Source organism: Mya arenaria, chromosome 11, assembly GCF_026914265.1.
Source record: "Mya arenaria isolate MELC-2E11 chromosome 11, ASM2691426v1".
Classification (NCBI taxonomy): domain Eukaryota; kingdom Metazoa; phylum Mollusca; class Bivalvia; order Myida; family Myidae; genus Mya; species Mya arenaria.
In genome coordinates, this window is record NC_069132.1 from 30,275,066 (window position 1) to 30,294,837 (window position 19,772).

Below are 19,772 nucleotides of genomic sequence, written 5' to 3' on the forward strand. Positions count from 1 at the left end.
AACATCACTTCAATTTACAGTTATTCAATAAAGTTTCACTCCAAAGGCAACTTTAATAGTAGAAATACACATACTTAATAATGTGTAATACAGCATCACAATATTTGCAAATATACCATAAAAGAACAAGAGATGTTTGTCAAACATTATGCCCCCCTGAGCGCCATGTTGTCAGGATTATATGGACAATTGAATGAAATTTGCATGGACCGAAATGACAGCTGATTTGTCACTGACATTGGATGCCGTTGAGGCAGTTTTAAGATTATGACCATTCAAAGTGTGAGGATAGAGTGTGTTATGACCATGACCTTTGGCTCTTTGACCTCAAAATCCATAGGAGTCATCAGCTGGTCACCAAAAATCTTAATGTCAAGTTTGAGGGCCATGGGTGCAGGCATTGACAAGTTATCACACAGACAAGATTTTTTGTTCAAGGTCACTGTGACTTTGACCTTTGACCCCTAAAATCATCACGGGTCATCTACAGGTCAGACGCAACTCCAAGTCAAGTTAGAGGGCCATGGGTGCAGGCATTGTCAAATTATCACTCGAAACATTTTCACATTCAAGGTCACTATGAACTTGACCTTTGACCCGATGACTCCTAAAATCAATAAGGGTCATCTACTGGTCAGGCCCAACTTCCATGTCAAGTTTGAGGGCCATGGGTGCAGGCATTGTTGAGATATCACTTGGAAAATATTTGTTAACTTTTTTATGGTTACTGTGACCTTGACCTTAGCCCGATGACCCCCAAAGTCAAGAGGGGTCATCTACTGATCAGGCCCAACCTTCATATCAAGTTTGATGACCATAGGTCCAGGTCGAATTTGCTTTCAAGGTCAATGTGACCTTGACCTTTGACCTCTAAAATCAATAGGGGTCATCTACTAGTCAGGCCCAACCTCCAAGTCAAGTATGAGGGCCATGGGTGCAGGCATTGTTGAGTTATCACTCGGACAACCTTTTATCATTCAAGGTCACTGTGACCTTGACTTTTGGCCCAATGACCTCTAAAATCAATAGGGGCCATCTACGGGTGAGGTCCAACCTTCAAGTCAAGTTTGAAGGCCATGTGTGCAGGCATTGTCGAGTTATCACTCGACAACCTTTTACTATTCAAGGTCACTGTGACCTTGACCTTTGGCCCGATGACCCCAAAAAACAATAGGGGTCATCTACTGGTCAGGCCAAACCTCCAAGTCAAGTATGAGGGCCATGGGCGCAGGCATTGTCGAGTTATCACTCGGACAACCTTTTACCATTCAAGGTCACTGTGACCTTGACCTTTGGCCTGTTGACCCCCCAAAACAATACGTGTCATCTAGTCATCAGGCCCAACTTCCCTATCAAGTTTGATGACCATAGGTCTAGGCATTGTTTAATTATCACTCGGACAAGCATTAAAATTATTTTACCATTAAAGGTCACTGTGATCTTGACCTTTGACCCGATGAGCCCTTAAATCAATAGGGGTCATCTACTGGTCAGACCCAACCTTCATGTCAAGTTTGATGACCATACGTCCAGGAATTGTTGAGTTATCACTTGGACAAGCTTTGGTGTACCGACGGACCGACTGACCGACATGTGCAAAGCAATATACCCCTCTTCTTCAAAGGGGGGCATAAATATCACTCAGACTTGTCCAAAGGAAGAGTGAAAATAGAACAAGAGCTGTCTCAGAGACAGCGCACTTGACTATTCTGTCACTTTTACGTTTAAGGATTGCAAAAGTTTTGGTGAAACATGCATGGATCACTGTAAAGTAAGAATACATGCAAAACCTTAACCAGTAAAAACTAAAGAGACAAAATTTGAATAACATGCTAGATAGAGTTATTATAATTGATTGTATAAAATTTCAATGCAATACATGAAGTAGTTGCAGAGTTATTGATTTATATGTGCTAACATGCAAAACCTTAACCAGAAAATAGTTCACCCACCTCATTTGCAACTGTGAAGAAATCCTTGTCATACTTCAGAATGGCTGTAGTGTATCTGTCGATCTCTTCGGTTGTCCAAATATCAGATTCTTAAAGAAAAGATATGCAAATATTACAACGAAATAGGGTGTTTATTGTAGCAATATGAATTAAAATAATTGGTCTCATACTAAAAGTACACATTCAGTCTTCAAGAAGGAACCAAATGACCACATGGTAATGTACCTTACCTTGATATGTATATGAGGCCAGAGGGTGGGTCTGTGGCAGTTTGCACGCTCCGGACATCAACAACACCATTGCCTCCTGAAAATTAAACAGTCCACTATCATGGGGCTGGGATGACGAAGAAGCTTTGGTATTCAAGCAGAAGTAATTCAATGACATTTTTCCATTACTAAAATAACTATGTAAATCATATGTCTGTGTATACATTATTACCTTATACAAATTTATTAAGAAATTCAAAAACTCATTGAGCCTATTTGTCTTGAACAGCTGTGTACATAGTTAATCAGATAACTTTTGATTTGATATTGCAAATAATATTCAATAAATATCACAAACGATAACTAAAATCCGACTGGAAGTATCAAAGCATGTATGTATCAATGATGATTTACAGCATGTCCTAAGCACACTTCTGATTAAGTAAACTGATAGAAGCATCTTAAAGATCAACTATAACTACCAATCTTTATGTACCCATACCTGTATATTGCCTCCCGCAATGTACAACAGCTGTAGAGCATATTCCACATTAAAGCCATTGCCAGACACAGCAGCACTGCATGCGAGATCTTGGAATGATTGCACTGAAATCGGGAGAACAATTGTTGTTGTTTTTGGAAAATACAGGTCAATGACTTAACAAGCAAGTTCAAGCCTTTACAATCAGAGCAGACACTTTATGGAAAAGTCATTACACTTAAGGTAAAGGACTTTACAAAGATGGTCAAACGTTTACAATCAGATTAGACACTTCCTAGGCAAGTCATAGCACTTTAGATCAAGGCCTTTACAATGAAGGTCAAACCTTGACAACCAAATCAGACACTTCATAAGGTCAAGATTTTACAATCAGATCAGCCACTATAAGGTCAAGGAGTTTACAAAGGAGGTCAAGCCTTTCCAATCAGATCAGACACTTTTTAAGGTCAAGGACTTTACAAGAATGTCAGGCCTTTGCAATTAGATCAGACACTTCATAAGGTCAAGGACTTTGCAAAAATGTTAGGCCTTTACAATCAGATCAGACACTTCATAAAGTCAAGGACTTTACAAGAATGTCAGGCCTTTGCAATTAGATCAGACACTTCATAAGGTCAAGGACTTTACAAAAATGTTAGGCCTTTAAAATCATATCAGACACTTCATAAGGTCAAGGAATTTACAAGAATGTTAGGCCTTTACAATCAGATCAGACTCTTCATAAGGTCAAGGACTTTACAACAATGTTAGGCCTTTACAATCAGATCAGACATTTCATAAGGTCAAGGACTTAACAAGAAGGTCAGGCCTTTACAATCAGATAAGATACTTCATCAGTTCAAGGTCTTTACAAAAAAGGTCAAGCCTTTACAATTAAATCAGACACTTCATAGGCAAGTCACATAGCTTTTTAAAGGGGCTGTACTCCATATGATGAAATAGCGAAAAAAAGAAAATTGTCATAAACTGACATAAACTTGGTATCGATGTGTACAATGCATTGAAACTTACTAACTGAAGTACCACATAATTTACAATTAATTTATTTTTCGCTGTTTTTTGGTATTTTTCCATTAAAAAAGATTACTAGGTATGTCTAAATATTCAAACTGTTGCGAGTAAGCCTTCGTAGCACAGTGGATACAATACTGGGCTGCAATTTTGGCGACCCTGGTTGGAACCTGGCCTCCGACTCGATTTTCTTTTACATTTTGGTATTTTTTTATAATTATGATATCAAAGAGTAAACCATTTAATTAAACAAGAGATGTTTGTCAAACATTATGCCCCCCTGAGCGCCATGTTGTCAGGATTATATGGACAATTGAATTAAATATGCATGGACCGAAATGACAGCTAGTTTGTCACTGATATATTGGATGCAATTGAGGCAGTTTTAAGATTATGACCATTCAACGTGTGAGGAAAGAGTGTGTTATGACCATGACCTTTGACCTCAAAATCCGTAGGAGTCATCAGCTGGTCACAAAAAATCTAAATGTCAAGTTTGAGGGCCATCAATGCAGGCATTGACAAGTTATCACACAGACAAGATTTTTTCGTTCAAGGTCACTGTGACCTTGACTTTTGACCACATGACCCCTAAAATCATAACGGGTCATCTACAGATCAAATGCAACATCAAATCAAGTTTGAAAGCCATGGGTGGAGGCATTGTAGAGTTATCACTCGGAACATTTTCGCATTCAAGGTCACTGTTAACTTGACCTTTGAATTGATGACTCCTAAAATCAATAAGGGTCATCTTCTGGTCAGGCCCTACTTCTATGTCAAGTTTGATGATCATAGGTTCAGACATTGTTGAGATATCACAGGGAGAAGGTTTGTTAACTTTTTTGCGTTAAATGTTACTGTGACCTTGACCCGATGACCCCCCAAAATCAAGAGGGGTCATCTACTGGTCAGGCCAACCCTTCATATCAAGTTTGATGACCATAGGTCCAGGTGTTGTCGAGTTGGCTTTCAAGGTCTCTGTGACCTTGACCTTTGACCCCTAAAATCAATAGGGGTCTTCTACTGGTCAGGCTCAACTTCCAAGTCAAGTTTGAGGGCCAAGGGTGCAGGCATTGTTGAGTTATCATTCGGACAATCTTTTACCATTCAAGATCACTGTGACCTTGACCTTTGGCCCGATGACCCCCCAAAACAATAGGGGTCATCTACTGATCAGGCCCAACCTCCATGTCAAGAATGAGGGCCATAGGAGCAGGCATTGTCGAGTTATCACAAGGACAACCTTTTACCATTCAAGATCACTGTGACCTTGACCTTTGGCCCGATGACCCCCCCCCCGAAAATAGGGGTCATCTACTGGTCAGGCCCAACCTCCATGTCAAGTATGAGGGCCATGAGTGCAGGCTATGTGGAGTTATCACAAGAACAACCTTTTACCATTCAAGATCCCTGTGACCTTGACCTTTGGCCCAATGACCCCCAAAGCCATAGGGGTCATCTACTGGTCAGGCCCAACCTCAATGTCAAGTATGAAGGCCATGGGTGCAAGCATTGTCGAGTTATCACACGGGCAACCTTTTACCATTCAAGGTCACTGTGACCTTTGGCCCGATGACCCCCAAAATCAATAGGGGTCATCTACTGGTCACGGCCAACCTCCATGTCAAGTATGAGGGCCAAGAGTGCAGGCATTGTCAAATTATCACTCGGACAACCTTTTACCATTCAAGGTCACTGTGACCTTGACATTTGGCCTGATGACCCCCAAAATCAATAGGGGTCATCTACTGGTCAGGCCCAACTTCCATATCAAGTTTGATGACCATAGGTCTAGGCATTGTAGAGTTATCACTCGGACAAGCTTTGAAATTATTTACCATTAAAGGTCACTGTGACCTTGACCTTTGACCGATGAGCCCTTAAATCAATAGGGATCATCTACTGGTCAGGCCCAACCTTCATGTCAAGTTTGATGACTATACGTCCAGGAATTTTTGAGTTATCACTCGGACAAGCTTTGGTCTACCGACGGACCATCCAACCGACCGACAGACATACCGACATGCCTGTGCAAAGCAATATACCCCTCTTCTTCGAAGGGGGGCATAACAATTGTCCTGAGATTCGTTACAGAAAAAAACGTTTTTTGTGTCAAGCTGGTGTACAGTCCCTTTAAGGTCAATTAAATTGTTGATACCTTCATAGTCAGAGACATGTTGGAGACAGGCTGAGTTGAACACCAGATCTTCTTTACTGACATCAAACTGAGCTCGCCTCTTATCAGCTGTAAGGAGAGTAACATGTGTTTAACTTCTCACATCATATTTTAAATAATTGCTCATGTTTCAGTCATTAAAATTCGGCTTTTGGATGAACACAACATAATTATTGTACTAATGCTTGTTATGAAGAAAAGTTAACAACAATGACATTAACAAAACAAAGTTCTGAACTATCAGCCTTTTATATAATATATATCAGGTCTTTATGACCATAACTCTTTGTTTGTTTAGAAACTTACAGTTAAAGGCAGGAAGAGATGCTTGGTACTGTGGTCCAATATTCACATGGCTAAAAAATAAGACAGTATTGTGCATTTGTTCGCTGAAACAGACTAACCTTGAAATGTGTCTAAAATATAATTTAATGAATGACAACACAAAGTTTGTTACTAACAATGACATACTTTCATAAGTCGACACACACCACATTAAACAATCTAAGTGATGACAGCAAGCCATTGTTTTTCAAATTACAAACAAAATTTATCCAAGAAGAGAAGCTTCCTCTCACAAAAAGAAAAACAAGCAGTTTTTCCTCAAAATTTTAAAACAGCTTTCATTGTAATGTCTGTGTTTGACATCAAAGGGAGTCTGGAAGTCAAAGATTCCTAAATATTCATACAGACTCCTAGTCAAATTATGTTTTTTATAATCTAATAAATGTATTGTGAGTTTATGAAAACTTTTGTTTTGAAGTGTATTGACTTAAATTATTTCTTTTCTTTTCTCTTTTACAATGGAATCTTCTTTCTGTTCTGGACCAAAAACTCCTTAATTTTGCAAGTGGTCTCCTTTGCAAATACAATTAGTGTGTCTAACACTGAATGTCAATCTGAAATAAGGAAAGTTCTACTCACGGCAGAATATCGGACTCTGGAGCATGTGGCTCTTCAACAAATGGCACAGTGTCATCTGTCGACTCTTCCTTTTCCGACTTTGTAACACTGGCTGTAAAGGCAGAAACACACTTAAAAGTTTATGTTTAATGGTGGCAATTCATGGTATGCCACTTTGTAACACTGGCTGTAAAGGCAGAAACACACATAAAAGTTTGTTTAATGGTGGCAATTCACAGTAACTGAACACATGCGGGATTTGCTTTATCTTTTATACATATATTAATAATTTTTTAAGGCAATTGTGTATACTACCATGTCCCTCATATTGTTATTCAGTATTCATTTGAGTACAAGTCATACAGTGTTCTAGTACAGTTTTGTTAAAATGTCTCGATAAATAACAGACCAGCAACTAATTATTTTATTGAATTTCACATATTTTTTATAAATTTTGATCGGCCCAATTCTGGAAGCCAGTTCCTCTCAATAACACCATGTCCAAGAAATCAAAACACAAGTTCAGACCAGCTTGTGTGTTTTCAACTACTTGTAGTTCATATCATTGAAAAAAGTTTAATTCTCCAGAAAACAATAAGTGTGTTTAAACAGGTCATCATAACAAATCAATGTAACTCACCAGTTCTGAGCAATGACGGCCTGTGAGGGGTTAACGGTGGGCCAGGTAATACCAGGGGCTGAACCAGGGGATGAGGGGCCATTGCTGCTAGCTGAATTGATGAGAATAACCCCGAACCCCTTCGCAAAGGGCTCAACATTGGAGGTGGGGTATACGGAACTGGAGCCGTGTTACAAGTAATATCTGAGTCCGCATGAATTCTAGGAGATCTTAAGCGACTTTGGAAACCACACATGTTAGCATGGGAGGGAATTATCAATGGGGCTGGTCGATTTTTACGTCGCATTTTGGACGACCCCAAGGCAAGTCCAGATGGGTTTCTAAACACTCCAGCACCATCGGAACGTGAAAATATGTCCCTATTACTCCATTTATGTAAATGTTCGTCAGTTTTGCTGCGTGGCCTATGAGCCAAGTCTTCACTGCGAATCTTTGGTTTTGCAAATGGGTCTTCCCCTCCTCTCCACTGTAATCTATAATCATCACCAGACTTACTTCTTAGCCGGGGCCTAGAGTAATCTTCAGATCTTGACACAGGTTTAATATAAGTATTTGAGAACGAATCTCGTTTGGAAAACTCTGAAGCACTTGTAGGGGAAAACAAAACATGAGCACGAACATCTTCCGGGCCTGCGGAGAGTCTTCGCTTTAGCTCACTGTTTGTTTCATGTGGTTTCGACACGACAGGGACAAAGGTGAGCTCAGCTTTAGCACTGTGATGCCTCTGTCGTTGAGACAACCCATTTGCTGAATTTGTATTTGTACTAGAGCCTAAATTTGAGTTACTTTGGAATGAGAACTGTGAAGTTGCAGATGCTCTAGGTGAAGATGGCTTGGAAGCTAAATGTTTCAATATTTCTTGTTTCACACTTATCTTTGATTCACTAACAATGGGTTGTGCTGTGAATGTATATTCATAGTTAGATGAAGTCAACAGATCATTAACAACTGATGAATTATGAGCAAAGCCACTGTTAGGCATATTGATATCATTGTCACTTGCCGACTGTTGCTGAAACAGCCTTGAATTGTCCGGTGAAAAAACTTGATCAGAAAGCTGTTGTAAGCCTCTGTTATCAGGTTTATGTATTTGCTGCATTGACCCTGGTGGTACCTCACCCAAGTTTTCTAAACTTGTTATGATTTGTGACACAATCTCGCTCGTTGTGTGGCCACCAACCAGCTGACCCTCCTGTTCCCCTGAAGGTGCCATATCGTCATCAACAGCAAAATGTCCAGATAGTTGACTCTGGAAAGCACCTTGATCTTGCTGTAAATTCACAGCCTGATTATAAGGTATCTGCTGCTGTAACTGACTTACTAATTCACTGTCACCACTTCCAAGTGTACTTGTATTATGTATGTTTCCCATATTAGCACTTTGAAGATTGCCACCGTGGAGGTTATTCAAATTCTGTATTTGATATTGTTGTTGAATATTCCTAATTATATCCTCATTTCCCCTCTGCATGGCCCCATACTCCTGCACTGCTTGATCAGTAAACCGTGAATTGAGCCCAATTGTTTCTTGCTGCATTACCTGTGTGAGGCCACCTTTGTGGTAATCCTGTCCTGGTGGGCTTCTAAGGGATTCCACAGAGCCCTGCCTTTGGAATACAGGAGACTGGGGTACCTTTAATAAACACCAAAATTAGTTTCTACAAATTTACTGAAGCTCATTTTTTTTATGAAGGTCATGACAACCATGCTCTATTTTATTTCCTGGGTAGAATATAGCACTGGTGCCCATATGCAATTGGTAGGGATTGTTCCAAGGACCTCTTGGCTGGGAAGCATCTATGCCACTAAACCAGTCATCGAAATTAGTCTTTGAATGAACAAGCCCGAATTCTCATACTTGTGCTTGGCATCAAATTTTTTAACAAGCTTTGCTATTCAGAATTTGAGCAAGCCCAGAATACATTTTACCAGTGCTAAATTTGTGGATTTTAGTTAATTTCCACCACTGCTAAACCATCTCAGATACTGCTTAAACCTTAAATATGCAATGTTCTCAAATCAGAATGGTGCAAGGCAAGTCAATGGAATTTAATGAAATGTTTATGGTTCAGTTAGATTTTGATTGTTATATCTACAGACAAAATATGCGCTATGGTTTGAGACAAGTTTTTACAAAATGATGAAAGCTCACCTGAGGGGACTGGGGCACACTGTGAGTGTGTGGATACTGGGGTGAGGCCGGCACATGGGGGGAAAGGGGAAACCCTGGGGAACTAAAGCTTAGATCCCCACCCCCCATAGAAGGTGGACCCTGCGGGGAGCTCTCGTATATTATAGGTTGTTGGTGCTGCTGATTCAACAGCTGCTGTTGCTGCTCATGCTGCTGCTGTTGTTGTAAATTTTGTTGAAGGAGCTCTATCTAAAATGGTATTAATTGATTTAAGATTAAAAAGCACCACACTCATTGTTATAATACAGTTTTTGGGAACGCAAATACTAACCTAGTGAACATATGAGCTAAACCCCTTTCAGATTTTAAAAGCAAGATTTTAAGTAGACATACATAACCTTAAATTGGCAAAGAATGTAAACAGCCCTTAAAAGTTTACCCAAAACTATCTGTTATTAGTCAAAAAGCCACCAACTTTTAGATTGTAATGGTGTATATAAATTAGGGATGCAAACGAATGGCAAAACAGATATTCGAATATTCGGTAATTCTTTCGATCGAATATTCGAATATTCGATTAGCGAAATACATATTTTAGAAGATGTAAACTACTATTATTATTCGCTAAAGTAATAGCCGGGGCATTTAAACCCAATTTTGTCATATCCAGTACGCGCGGCCGACCCTGATTTCCCCAAATGAGCCTTTGAAATTCTCCATTTCCAGGAAGTAAAAAGCAATACATTATAAACAGACAAACAACAAAATCGAATAATTCAATTCCGCTGCCTTTTGTAAACAATGTGAAATTAGATGGATTCCTTGTAAAACAGTGTTTTGCGCCAATGGAAGGTCTTTCCGTAGGATGATCAGCCTCGTTCTGAGATTGACCTCTAAACTGACTAAATATAACTATGGAAAACTCAAACCAACTCGGGAACTAGTAAAATAGTAAAACGAAAACATAAGTGGATTGGACTTATTTATTGTACAACAATAGAGGAATTATATTCAAAAATCCATTTCAAAGCACGAAAATTGTATTGAAAGATGAAAACAGTTTAAAGCACATATATGCAACAACATTATTGAGCACAATATTACATTATTGTGGCATTTATATCAACACCTCGTTTTGCGCTATTTTGCACAGCATAATTTGCAGCCAAGACAACACATTGGTGTTAAAGCCGATCCCTAGCCAGTTATTGTAAAAGTAGGGCGACTTTTTATAGTACCCGACGAAATGTCCCTAAATGACACATGTCGCGTGTCTAGTCATCACATTCACACCTCTGGGATTAGGGGCCAATCGTTGTAAAAACAAGATAAACGAGCTTTATAAACAACATCAGTGATGAAGGCAAAATGTGTTTTGTTCTCTTTATTGAATTTTTTTTTTCGAATATTCGAATACCGATTTTGACATTCGAATACCAAACGTTTGATCGAATATTCGAATATTCGAATATTCGTTTGCATCCCTAATATAAATAGAAGAAAACGCACAATTATTAAATGACTGGTGGGTCCTAAAAGGTTTACAGTGATCAACTATTGTCTCATAAGGAAGAAATACCATGTTTTCTGCACTCTTTTTTTTTAAAATTAAACATGATATCCCTTCTTTTTCTATATTCATTCATCCTTTTCAGTAAGGGCTATTCCAGTAAAACATATGTCCCACCCTAGGAAGGCACTTTCAAAATGGACCATCCCCCTTCAGAAGTTTATTTGATGAGAAAAGAACCCCCTTTAGAATATTTTCTGAGCAAATTCGGACCCCCTTGAGAAGTTTATTTTTTTATACGTCTATATGCAAAGATTATTTGCAATTACTCTTTTGTAACTCTTTGATCAGGTGAGCTATATAGGACCTTATAGCTCACCCTAGTTTCTAAGCCAATCATCACCCAGAGATTTTCAAATCTTTGCTCGAATAGGTTTCATATAAGATCACATCTGCACCCAATAAGTTAATTATTATAACTAGGTCAACAGACATGGCGCGCGCCAAATGAACTTCGAGCAGCCAATGGGCACGCTGTATACGGCCTTGTTCGATGATTGGCTTAGAAACTAGGGTGAACTATAAGTCGGTTACAGCTCATGTAATGGAAAATAACAAAACTTATTACTGGGCTTTGCTTGTAATAAATTTTGTTATTTTCCATTAATAAATTTGGTTATTTTTCATTGTATGGACTATAACCTACACACCACGGTTCTCTTGTTTCTTCATATGTTGCTATAAGTGCATATTAAGCCACATGAGGCTGAAACTTTCACCCATGTAATTATATACAACCTAAAAATACCTTGTGGTCGAAATGTTAAGGGGACGAAACATTCGGATTTATAACATTTACGCAATACGTACAAATTATGATTTCTAATAAAATTCTAGACAACTGTTGTCAATTTCAGGGGTCGACACTAACCATTTTTCCAAGGGATCCCGAAGGGACACCAACATTTGAAATCAGGTGTCCCTTCCTGAAATTAGGAGTCCCTTCCACTTTTTACATTTTTTCATTGTTGAGCCTGTTTTAATATTAAATTCAACATCCTTTTACTTTTCAATTTGTAATGCAAGTATAAACCACCATAATTATTATACATGTTTTCAGCAGCATGTAATGACAGGTTAGTAGCACTGAATGGCAGTGAGGTATATTTTGGTCTCTAAGTTGGTAGATTGGGTTCAAAAGCGGGAGAATGTCTAAGCCCAAAGTGGCGGCATATAGGGTTGCCCTTGTCCGTACGTACGTCTGTCTGTCTGTACGTACGTACGTCCCGAAGATTGTTTCCGATCTAATTCTTGAAAACCGTTTGTCCAATCCTCACCAAACTTTAAACACATGTTTGTGACCATAATATCTTGATCAAGTTTGATAGTCATGGAAATCGCTTTAGTCATTTAGGAGTTACGGCCCTTTTTTGCCAAAAATACTTCAAAAATATATGTTTCCAATCTAATTCTTGAAAAGTATGTGTCCAATCCTCACCAAACTTTACATACATGATTGTGACCATAATAACTTGATCAAGTTCGATAGCCATGGAAATCGCTTTTGTCATTTAGGAGTTACGGCCCTTTATTTGCAAAAAAAGGCTTGAAAAATACGTCCCGAAGATTGTTTCCGATCTAATTCTTGAAAACTGTTTGTCCAATCCTCACCAAACTTTTAACACATGTTTGTGACCATAATACCTTGATCAAGTTCGATAGCCATGGAAATCGCTTTAATCATTTAGGAGTTAGGGCCCTTTATTTCCCAACAATACTTAAAAAATATCTTATCCGATCTAATTTTTGAAAAGGATTTGCCCTTGTGCAGATTATCCTGAATAATCATTATGGCTTATTTTCTGTGACAAAAAATCGAAGTGGGGGCATCCGTGTCCTATGGACACATTTCTAGTTAGATTTTTGGAAAATACGCATAAAATACATCATGGTTCAGGGTCTTGTCAAATGTCGGTGCTTTTCATTAAAAAACTGTAGGAATATTACATCTGGCTTGTGAAAACTCCAATCAATATTTAGTAGAGCTGTTGATAAATCAATCAGACTGCCCAACAGTCGTAGTGCATACTGGAAGAGCAGACGACCAAAAATTGTGTATACATGTTAATTTTCGCGCCAAAAAGTCATAAAATTTTATAAATTTATTGAATTAATGAATAAAACCCTGCAAATTTTATTTCTATTATTTTTTATCAAGGCATAAAATATATGTCTTTAAAATTAACAAAGAATATTGATAAGTTGAATGCCAATTAACAAAGAATGCTGAATGTAGGATGCAGTTCTTTTGTGTCGTAAATGTTACTGTAAATACTCAAAGGTCGCATCATATTATATAAAAGGTATCATCAGAGTTGGCATCTTTTTGGGCGGTTCTGACACATTTATAAGCAAAACAATTCCACATAAGTATTTTACCGATAATAAATCTCTGTCAGCTCTGACCTTGTTTAAAATGTAAACAACAAAACGGAAGCGTTAACCTGCATGCGCCTGTGAAATGACCTGTTTATTTATAGATTCATGACGTAACTATAGTCAAATAGTCAGCTATACTTTCGCTTTGATGAGTCCGATAATGATAATTAATAATATTGTTTTGACATGTGCTGTCAAGAAATTTAGGGAGCCCGAATTTAGGTAATAAATTAATTAAATGCTACTTATTTATTGATATTTAGCGTTTATCAGTCAGAAATTTAAGTGTCCCGACGGAATACCGGACTTCGAAGTTCAGGTGTCCCTCCTGAAAAACTGGTGTCCTCGGGATCCCGGGACCCCGTTAGTGTCGAACACTGCAATTTGGTATACTTACCACGAAACGTATCCACACATGCGGCGCAACTATTGGTTTCTAGCCAATTTTGTAGGTTGGTCTTCGACCACGACTTTACAAATTCTGGCGCCTCCGCCATCTTGTTGTCAAGGGACGCAACTTCTTCTGATTTCCGATACCGCGGAACCGACTCGTAATATCGCGAAAATTTGTATCCAAACCAATTCTGTACACGACGTTCGGTAAAATATGTTATATGGATAAAAAAAACCGGTATTTCACCATCAGGCAGTAAATATAAATGAGCAGATACGGTCAGAAGCAAAAAAGAAAATGACGCCCCCCTATAGAAGCGAAATTGGACTTATCACCACCCCCTACAGTAGCAAATTAAGAAAAAGACTTACCCCCTACAGAATTTCTTTATTTTGCCGTCCTGGGGTGGGACATATGTTTAACTGGAATAGCCCTAAATTAAAACAATTGTATAAATTGTGGTACATTTTATTTGGGAGAAGGGGGCATCTTTAAAATCACAGCCTACCCTAAACTGATCCAGATCCCCTGCCTGCTGGGCCAGCTGGATGAGCTGCAGTTGTGAGAGCTGATGGCTAGCTGAATTACCAGCTGTATTAGACTGGTTCCCGATTGGTGCCCCAGCTGGAAGACCCGGCGTAACCTGTGACAGCAGATGCTGTTGTAACTGCTGTTGTTGTTGTTGTTTTTGGAGTTCTTGCAGTTCAATTTGAGCCTGAAAATAGTCTGACATTAATTAAAAGAATTTCATTCCAACAACAACATGGAATACTAACATATATTTTTGCTTTAAATTAACTCTCATTTAATGCTCTTCAGCTACAAATAGACAATGTTGTTCTATGGGTGCAGTTGTTCTCCTGTCATAAAAAAGAGTCCCGCTGATTTCCAGGTTGTTTTATTAGACTTGTTTCAAGCTATAAGAAATTTGATTAAATAACTTGATATAATGTTCCCTATTCACAGACCTGAATCTGTTGTAGATGTTGCTGTTGTTGATGTTGCATCTGCTGCTCCTGCATTTTCAACTGTATCTGTTTTATATGGTCTTCAACAGTTGGCTGCTGCTGCTGCTGCTGTTGCTGCTGCTGCTGCTGACCTTGATGATGCTGAGAATGTGGGTTCTGGTGTGGATTATGACTGCCAGGGTTCCCAGGATTGTGCTGTTGCTGATTCTGTTGAAACTGTTGCTGATTATGCTGCTGCTGCTGTTGTTGTTGTTGATGCAACTGAAGCTGTTGATGCAGTTCCTGTTGCTGCATTTGTTGCTCCTGTTTTTGCTGCCAATGAAGAGCATGTAGCTGCAATTACAAACACAAAAACTCCCCATTAGAACTTGACCCTGGTCAGAGACTAAGTACAGGTACATGTATATCCATTTAAGATTGCTTAGTCTAACATGATGAAGATAACATGAATTGATATGAAAACATGTAAACATAAATAGCATGTATCTAGCTGTATTAACAACATTGTTACATTCTTCTTCTATTCTCAGAATCTATGTCTACCTTCTCTCAGAATGAGAACTAAGTGATTTGGTTTTACAGAATAGTCCCAATTGGAAGAATTAAATGACATTGTGTCTAGCAAGATAAGAAAATTCAATAAAATAGGACGCTTGTATGTACATTGTTTTCTAAGCCGTCTTTTAACTGAACATTATATTTGTATGAGAACAGAAGTAGTTATCCATATAAAATATACATATATTTTTATGCATAATCATAAAATTTAACTTGCATCAATTTGTTTATAAATTCATATGACAACAAAAGCAAGCAAAAGCTGAGAAAGCTTACCAAAGGGAAACAGTTAAACACTCACTGAAATACTTATAGATATATACATGTATATTTTCACTTTTAAAAGTAAGCAGCCTATGGTGGAAAATGTCTAATGTACTAAGAACAAAATATTCTAGCAGAAATCTGCCGCAGGAATCTGCCGCAAAATGAAAACGAAAAGAAATCCAATAACCACAGTAAAAGCCAGTCAGCCTAGCTTTTGCTATTCTTACAACATCCTGATTTTTGAAGCACCTCATGCAGGCTAGACACCACTAAATTAATTCCATTACTTTTAACTGTTGCTGCAAGACTTCTTCTACCTCTTCAGAAGGAGGACTCTGCAAGGGTGGTGTGCCCTTGGATTTTTTCCCTGTTCCATTTTGAGGGGATCCCACAGTGACTCCAGAGGCTCTGGATGGCACGCCAGATGGTGGAGCCATCTCCTTCTTTTTCTTTTCTTCTTTCAATGTAACCTCCTGAAAGATGAAATAGAAACTTGTATGCTACAGAAAGTATGTACAAATAAAACATTCATTTTTTAATAAAGGGTTGCCAGTTTTTCATATACAGTCAAACCTGGTTGAGCGGTCACCTGCTTTAAAGGGCCACCTGCCTTATCGGGCCACTCCAAATTCCCCCAGTACGTTTTTACTATATAAAGTATGTGCATTAAGCAGCCAACTGTCTAACGCGGATACTAATATTTGTCCCCGTAAAGCCATAACAAGAGCTGTCAAAGAGATAGCGCGCTCGACTATTCCGCCGCTTTTCAATGTAAGGATTGAAACGTTTAGGCGAAACATGCATGGATCACTGTTAGATTAGATTTCAATGCAATACATGGTGTGCTGAGATATTAACATAAATGTGGTTCCATGCAAAATTTTAACGAGAATTTCTAAGTCTAATAATAAAGGGCCACTTTTTGCAAAATACAGTTATCTAACTTGGTAATTCAATTAAGTTGGGTGGTTGAATACCATTGTATAAAGTCTCAATGCAATACATCAAATAGTTGCTGAGATATTATCCTATGTGTGCTAACATGCAACACCTTAACCAGAATTTCTAAGTCACATAATAAAGGGGCAAAAATTATATATTATAAAAGATAGAGTTATCTTACTTGATTAAATAAGAAGGTTAAATAGATGGGAGCCTGTGTGTAAAGTTTCAATGCAATACATGATGTATTCGCTGAGGTATTGACTTAAAATTGGTTACATGCAAAACCTTAACCAGAATTTCTATGTCAAATAAAAAGGGGCCATTATTTTAATTTAATGCAAACTGGAGTTATCTTACTTGGTTATTTAAGTAGATTGGATGGTTGAGTACCATTGTATAAAGTCTCAATGCAATCCATCAAGTAATTGCTGAGATATTAACTTATGTGTACTTACATGCAAAACCTTAACCAGAATGTCTAAGTCAAATAATAAAGGCCCATAATTTGCATTATATTCAAAATAGTGTTATCTGGGAATACATATCTAATGTTTCAATGCAATACATGATATATTTGCTGAGATATTGACTTATATGTGGTTACATGCAAAACCTTAACCAGAATTTCTAAGTCGAATAATTAAGGGCAATTATTTTGCATTAAATGCAAACTGTAGTTATATAACTTGGTTAATTGAGAAGGTTGGATGGTTGACTACCATTGTGTAAAGTCTCAATGCAATACCTCAAGTAGTTGCTGAGATATTAACCTATGTGTGCTTACACGCAAAAACTTAACCAGAATTTCTAAGTCGAATAATAAAGGCCTATTATTTGCATTATATTTAAATAATTGTTATCTAACTTCATTAATTTAGTATGTAAGATAGTTGGGAATACATATCCAAAGTTTCAATGCAGTAACTGATGTATTTACTGAGATAATGACTTAAAGGTGCTTACATGCAAAACCTTAACCAAGGTGTGACGCCAACGCCGACGCCAGGGTGAGTAGTATAGCTCTCCTTATTCTTCGAATAGTCGAGCTAAAAACACTAATTAGCGGCCATTAATCCCTTGTCACTGACACTTCCGCGAGTAATTTTTGCCAATAAACAGCTTTATTTGATTCTGAAGCTGACGGAAAATAACGACAGCCTCGGATATTTCTGTCGTCCAATGAAAATGCCTATAACATCACACGATTACCATGCGTGTTTACTTATCGAGAAATCATGTTTATAACATGTCAGGGAATGTTTTGATCAGAATTCACACATTAAATGAAGATATTTTAATAATAACGATGTTAATTGTCAAATACCGACAAAGAACGCCAGTTATAATAATTATGAATTTACAGTTTGCACTGTCACTTGATGGTGTGAAACAAGTTACATTGTGTATTCATTTCCGTATTAATTTTCAAAGTGCACGGCTTTATACTTCTTCGAACGGATATTTACATTGCATTGTTTGTGATATTTTTTAAATTTTGGTTATGGCTGACAATAAAACAAATCAGATGTGTTTGACTCTAAAAGAACGTGTCAAGTGTATTAAATCATTAGAAAACGGCCGTAGTGCAAGAAGAACTGTGGACGGACTCAAATCAATTTCTTGCTTATACTAACAATTGAAATCCAAACACTCAAAGACAGTGGAAAATTACTGGAAACGAGGACTCAATGAACTTGTGTATTCATGGTTTTTGACTCACAGGGTGACATGCTTGACATGATAATGTCAGCTCAATGTAAATGCACTTTAAATTAGAGACAGAATTTAAGCGAATGAAAATGACTAATTACTTTAAAAATTTAACTTAAAAATGTACATGTAGATGTGCGGAATTTTTTGGTGTGTTTCGTTTATGCTATGTATTAGCTTTTATCTATTGCATTCTATTTGTAATTTTGCAATAAAGTTGTTTTTTCTACATTTGTATTCAACCTTCTTTAATGGTACTGATTATACTGGTTGTGGGGTGAGGTGGTGGTTAAGATACATTATAGACCTCTGTTTAAACAAAGCCAAAGTGTCAGAAAAGTCCAACCTGGACGATGTGGCCACCAGTAGTAAGCAGCCACTTTTACCTTTTCCCAAAGGTGGCCACTTAATACAGGTTTGACTGTATCATTCTGTTAGAAACCAATCAAGACCTTGCATTGGCATCCTGTCTTACAACCATAGCAATATCATTCATATAAAATGTACATGTTCAACTTCGCATGAATAATGACCAATCTCACTGAGTCAAATCACAAGTTTTCACCTTCTTGAAATATCCTCCATGCAATCTCATGTGTCCATTTAAGGCAGGCAAATTCTTAAATCTTCGTTGACATATTGAGCACATGACTGGTTTGGCAGTTTCTTCACTGAAATTCACAACTGCGTTTAAATATTTTGCTGCAAAAATTATTCAAATATTCCATTTCTTTTACAAGTATATGACTTTAATAAAAAAAAAAAATATGGAGTTAAAGGAAACTACAAAAGAGGAGGTATGATTACAAAAAAAAAAATACACGTCAAGTATTAAGACTGAAAGTGATTTAGATAAACATTCAAGGTGTCCTTATGACAATACTGAGATATTTGAAACAAAAACTCACCTGTCTTTTACATCATTCGCATTTGTATTTGGAGCCGGTATATTCTGCTGGGCCTGACTCAGCCAAGCCTGCACCTGAGATGGCATAGAGCCTTGAGCCTGCAGAACCCGTACTGGGCTTCCACCACCCACAACTTCTTGTGGGCCCGGGCTCATTTCTGTGTAGCCTGCGGACATCTCGGAGCTTGCCGGGCTCTGCATGTTGGGAGTGGGCCAGCCTGGAGATGGGGATGCTTGGCTGGCCACAAACTTCTGCTGAACCAGTTGTGGGGCTTGTTGTTGGGAAATTGTTTGGTCTTGATGAACTTGCTGTTGTGGAAGGCTTGGAATGTCTTTAATCTTCATTTGCTGCAGATATACAAAAAACAATTTTAGTAAGTATTACAGGGGATTACAAACAAATAAAAAAATAAAATTGTGGTTCAACACTGAAAATATGAGAATACTACTTGATTAGTTTTATGCATAAAAATCAATCATCGAAATAAGACTTTTGGATGAAAAAGCCCGAATTCTTATATTATTACTTAAATTTTAAACAAGCCCT

The 19,772-nt window shown here is 37.9% G+C and overlaps 1 protein-coding gene across 1 annotated transcript in view; it reads right to left on the reverse strand.

Annotated features, from left to right (window-relative positions):
- Window positions 1–19,772, reverse strand: part of LOC128207962 (uncharacterized) — a 48,146-nt gene that overhangs the window by 20,103 nt on the left and 8,271 nt on the right. Inside the window, exons 7-19 of the mRNA XM_052911188.1 lie at window positions 19,227–19,573; window positions 18,884–18,989; window positions 15,951–16,136; window positions 14,839–15,171; window positions 14,379–14,585; window positions 9,549–9,776; window positions 7,397–9,029; window positions 6,778–6,868; window positions 6,160–6,209; window positions 5,836–5,922; window positions 2,664–2,767; window positions 2,183–2,258; window positions 1,953–2,041 (exon numbers count right to left, since the gene is read on the reverse strand). Of these exons, the coding sequence (XP_052767148.1) occupies window positions 1,953–2,041; window positions 2,183–2,258; window positions 2,664–2,767; window positions 5,836–5,922; window positions 6,160–6,209; window positions 6,778–6,868; window positions 7,397–9,029; window positions 9,549–9,776; window positions 14,379–14,585; window positions 14,839–15,171; window positions 15,951–16,136; window positions 18,884–18,989; window positions 19,227–19,573 (3,537 nt within the window). The remainder of the gene's footprint in view (window positions 1–1,952; window positions 2,042–2,182; window positions 2,259–2,663; window positions 2,768–5,835; window positions 5,923–6,159; window positions 6,210–6,777; window positions 6,869–7,396; window positions 9,030–9,548; window positions 9,777–14,378; window positions 14,586–14,838; window positions 15,172–15,950; window positions 16,137–18,883; window positions 18,990–19,226; window positions 19,574–19,772) is intronic.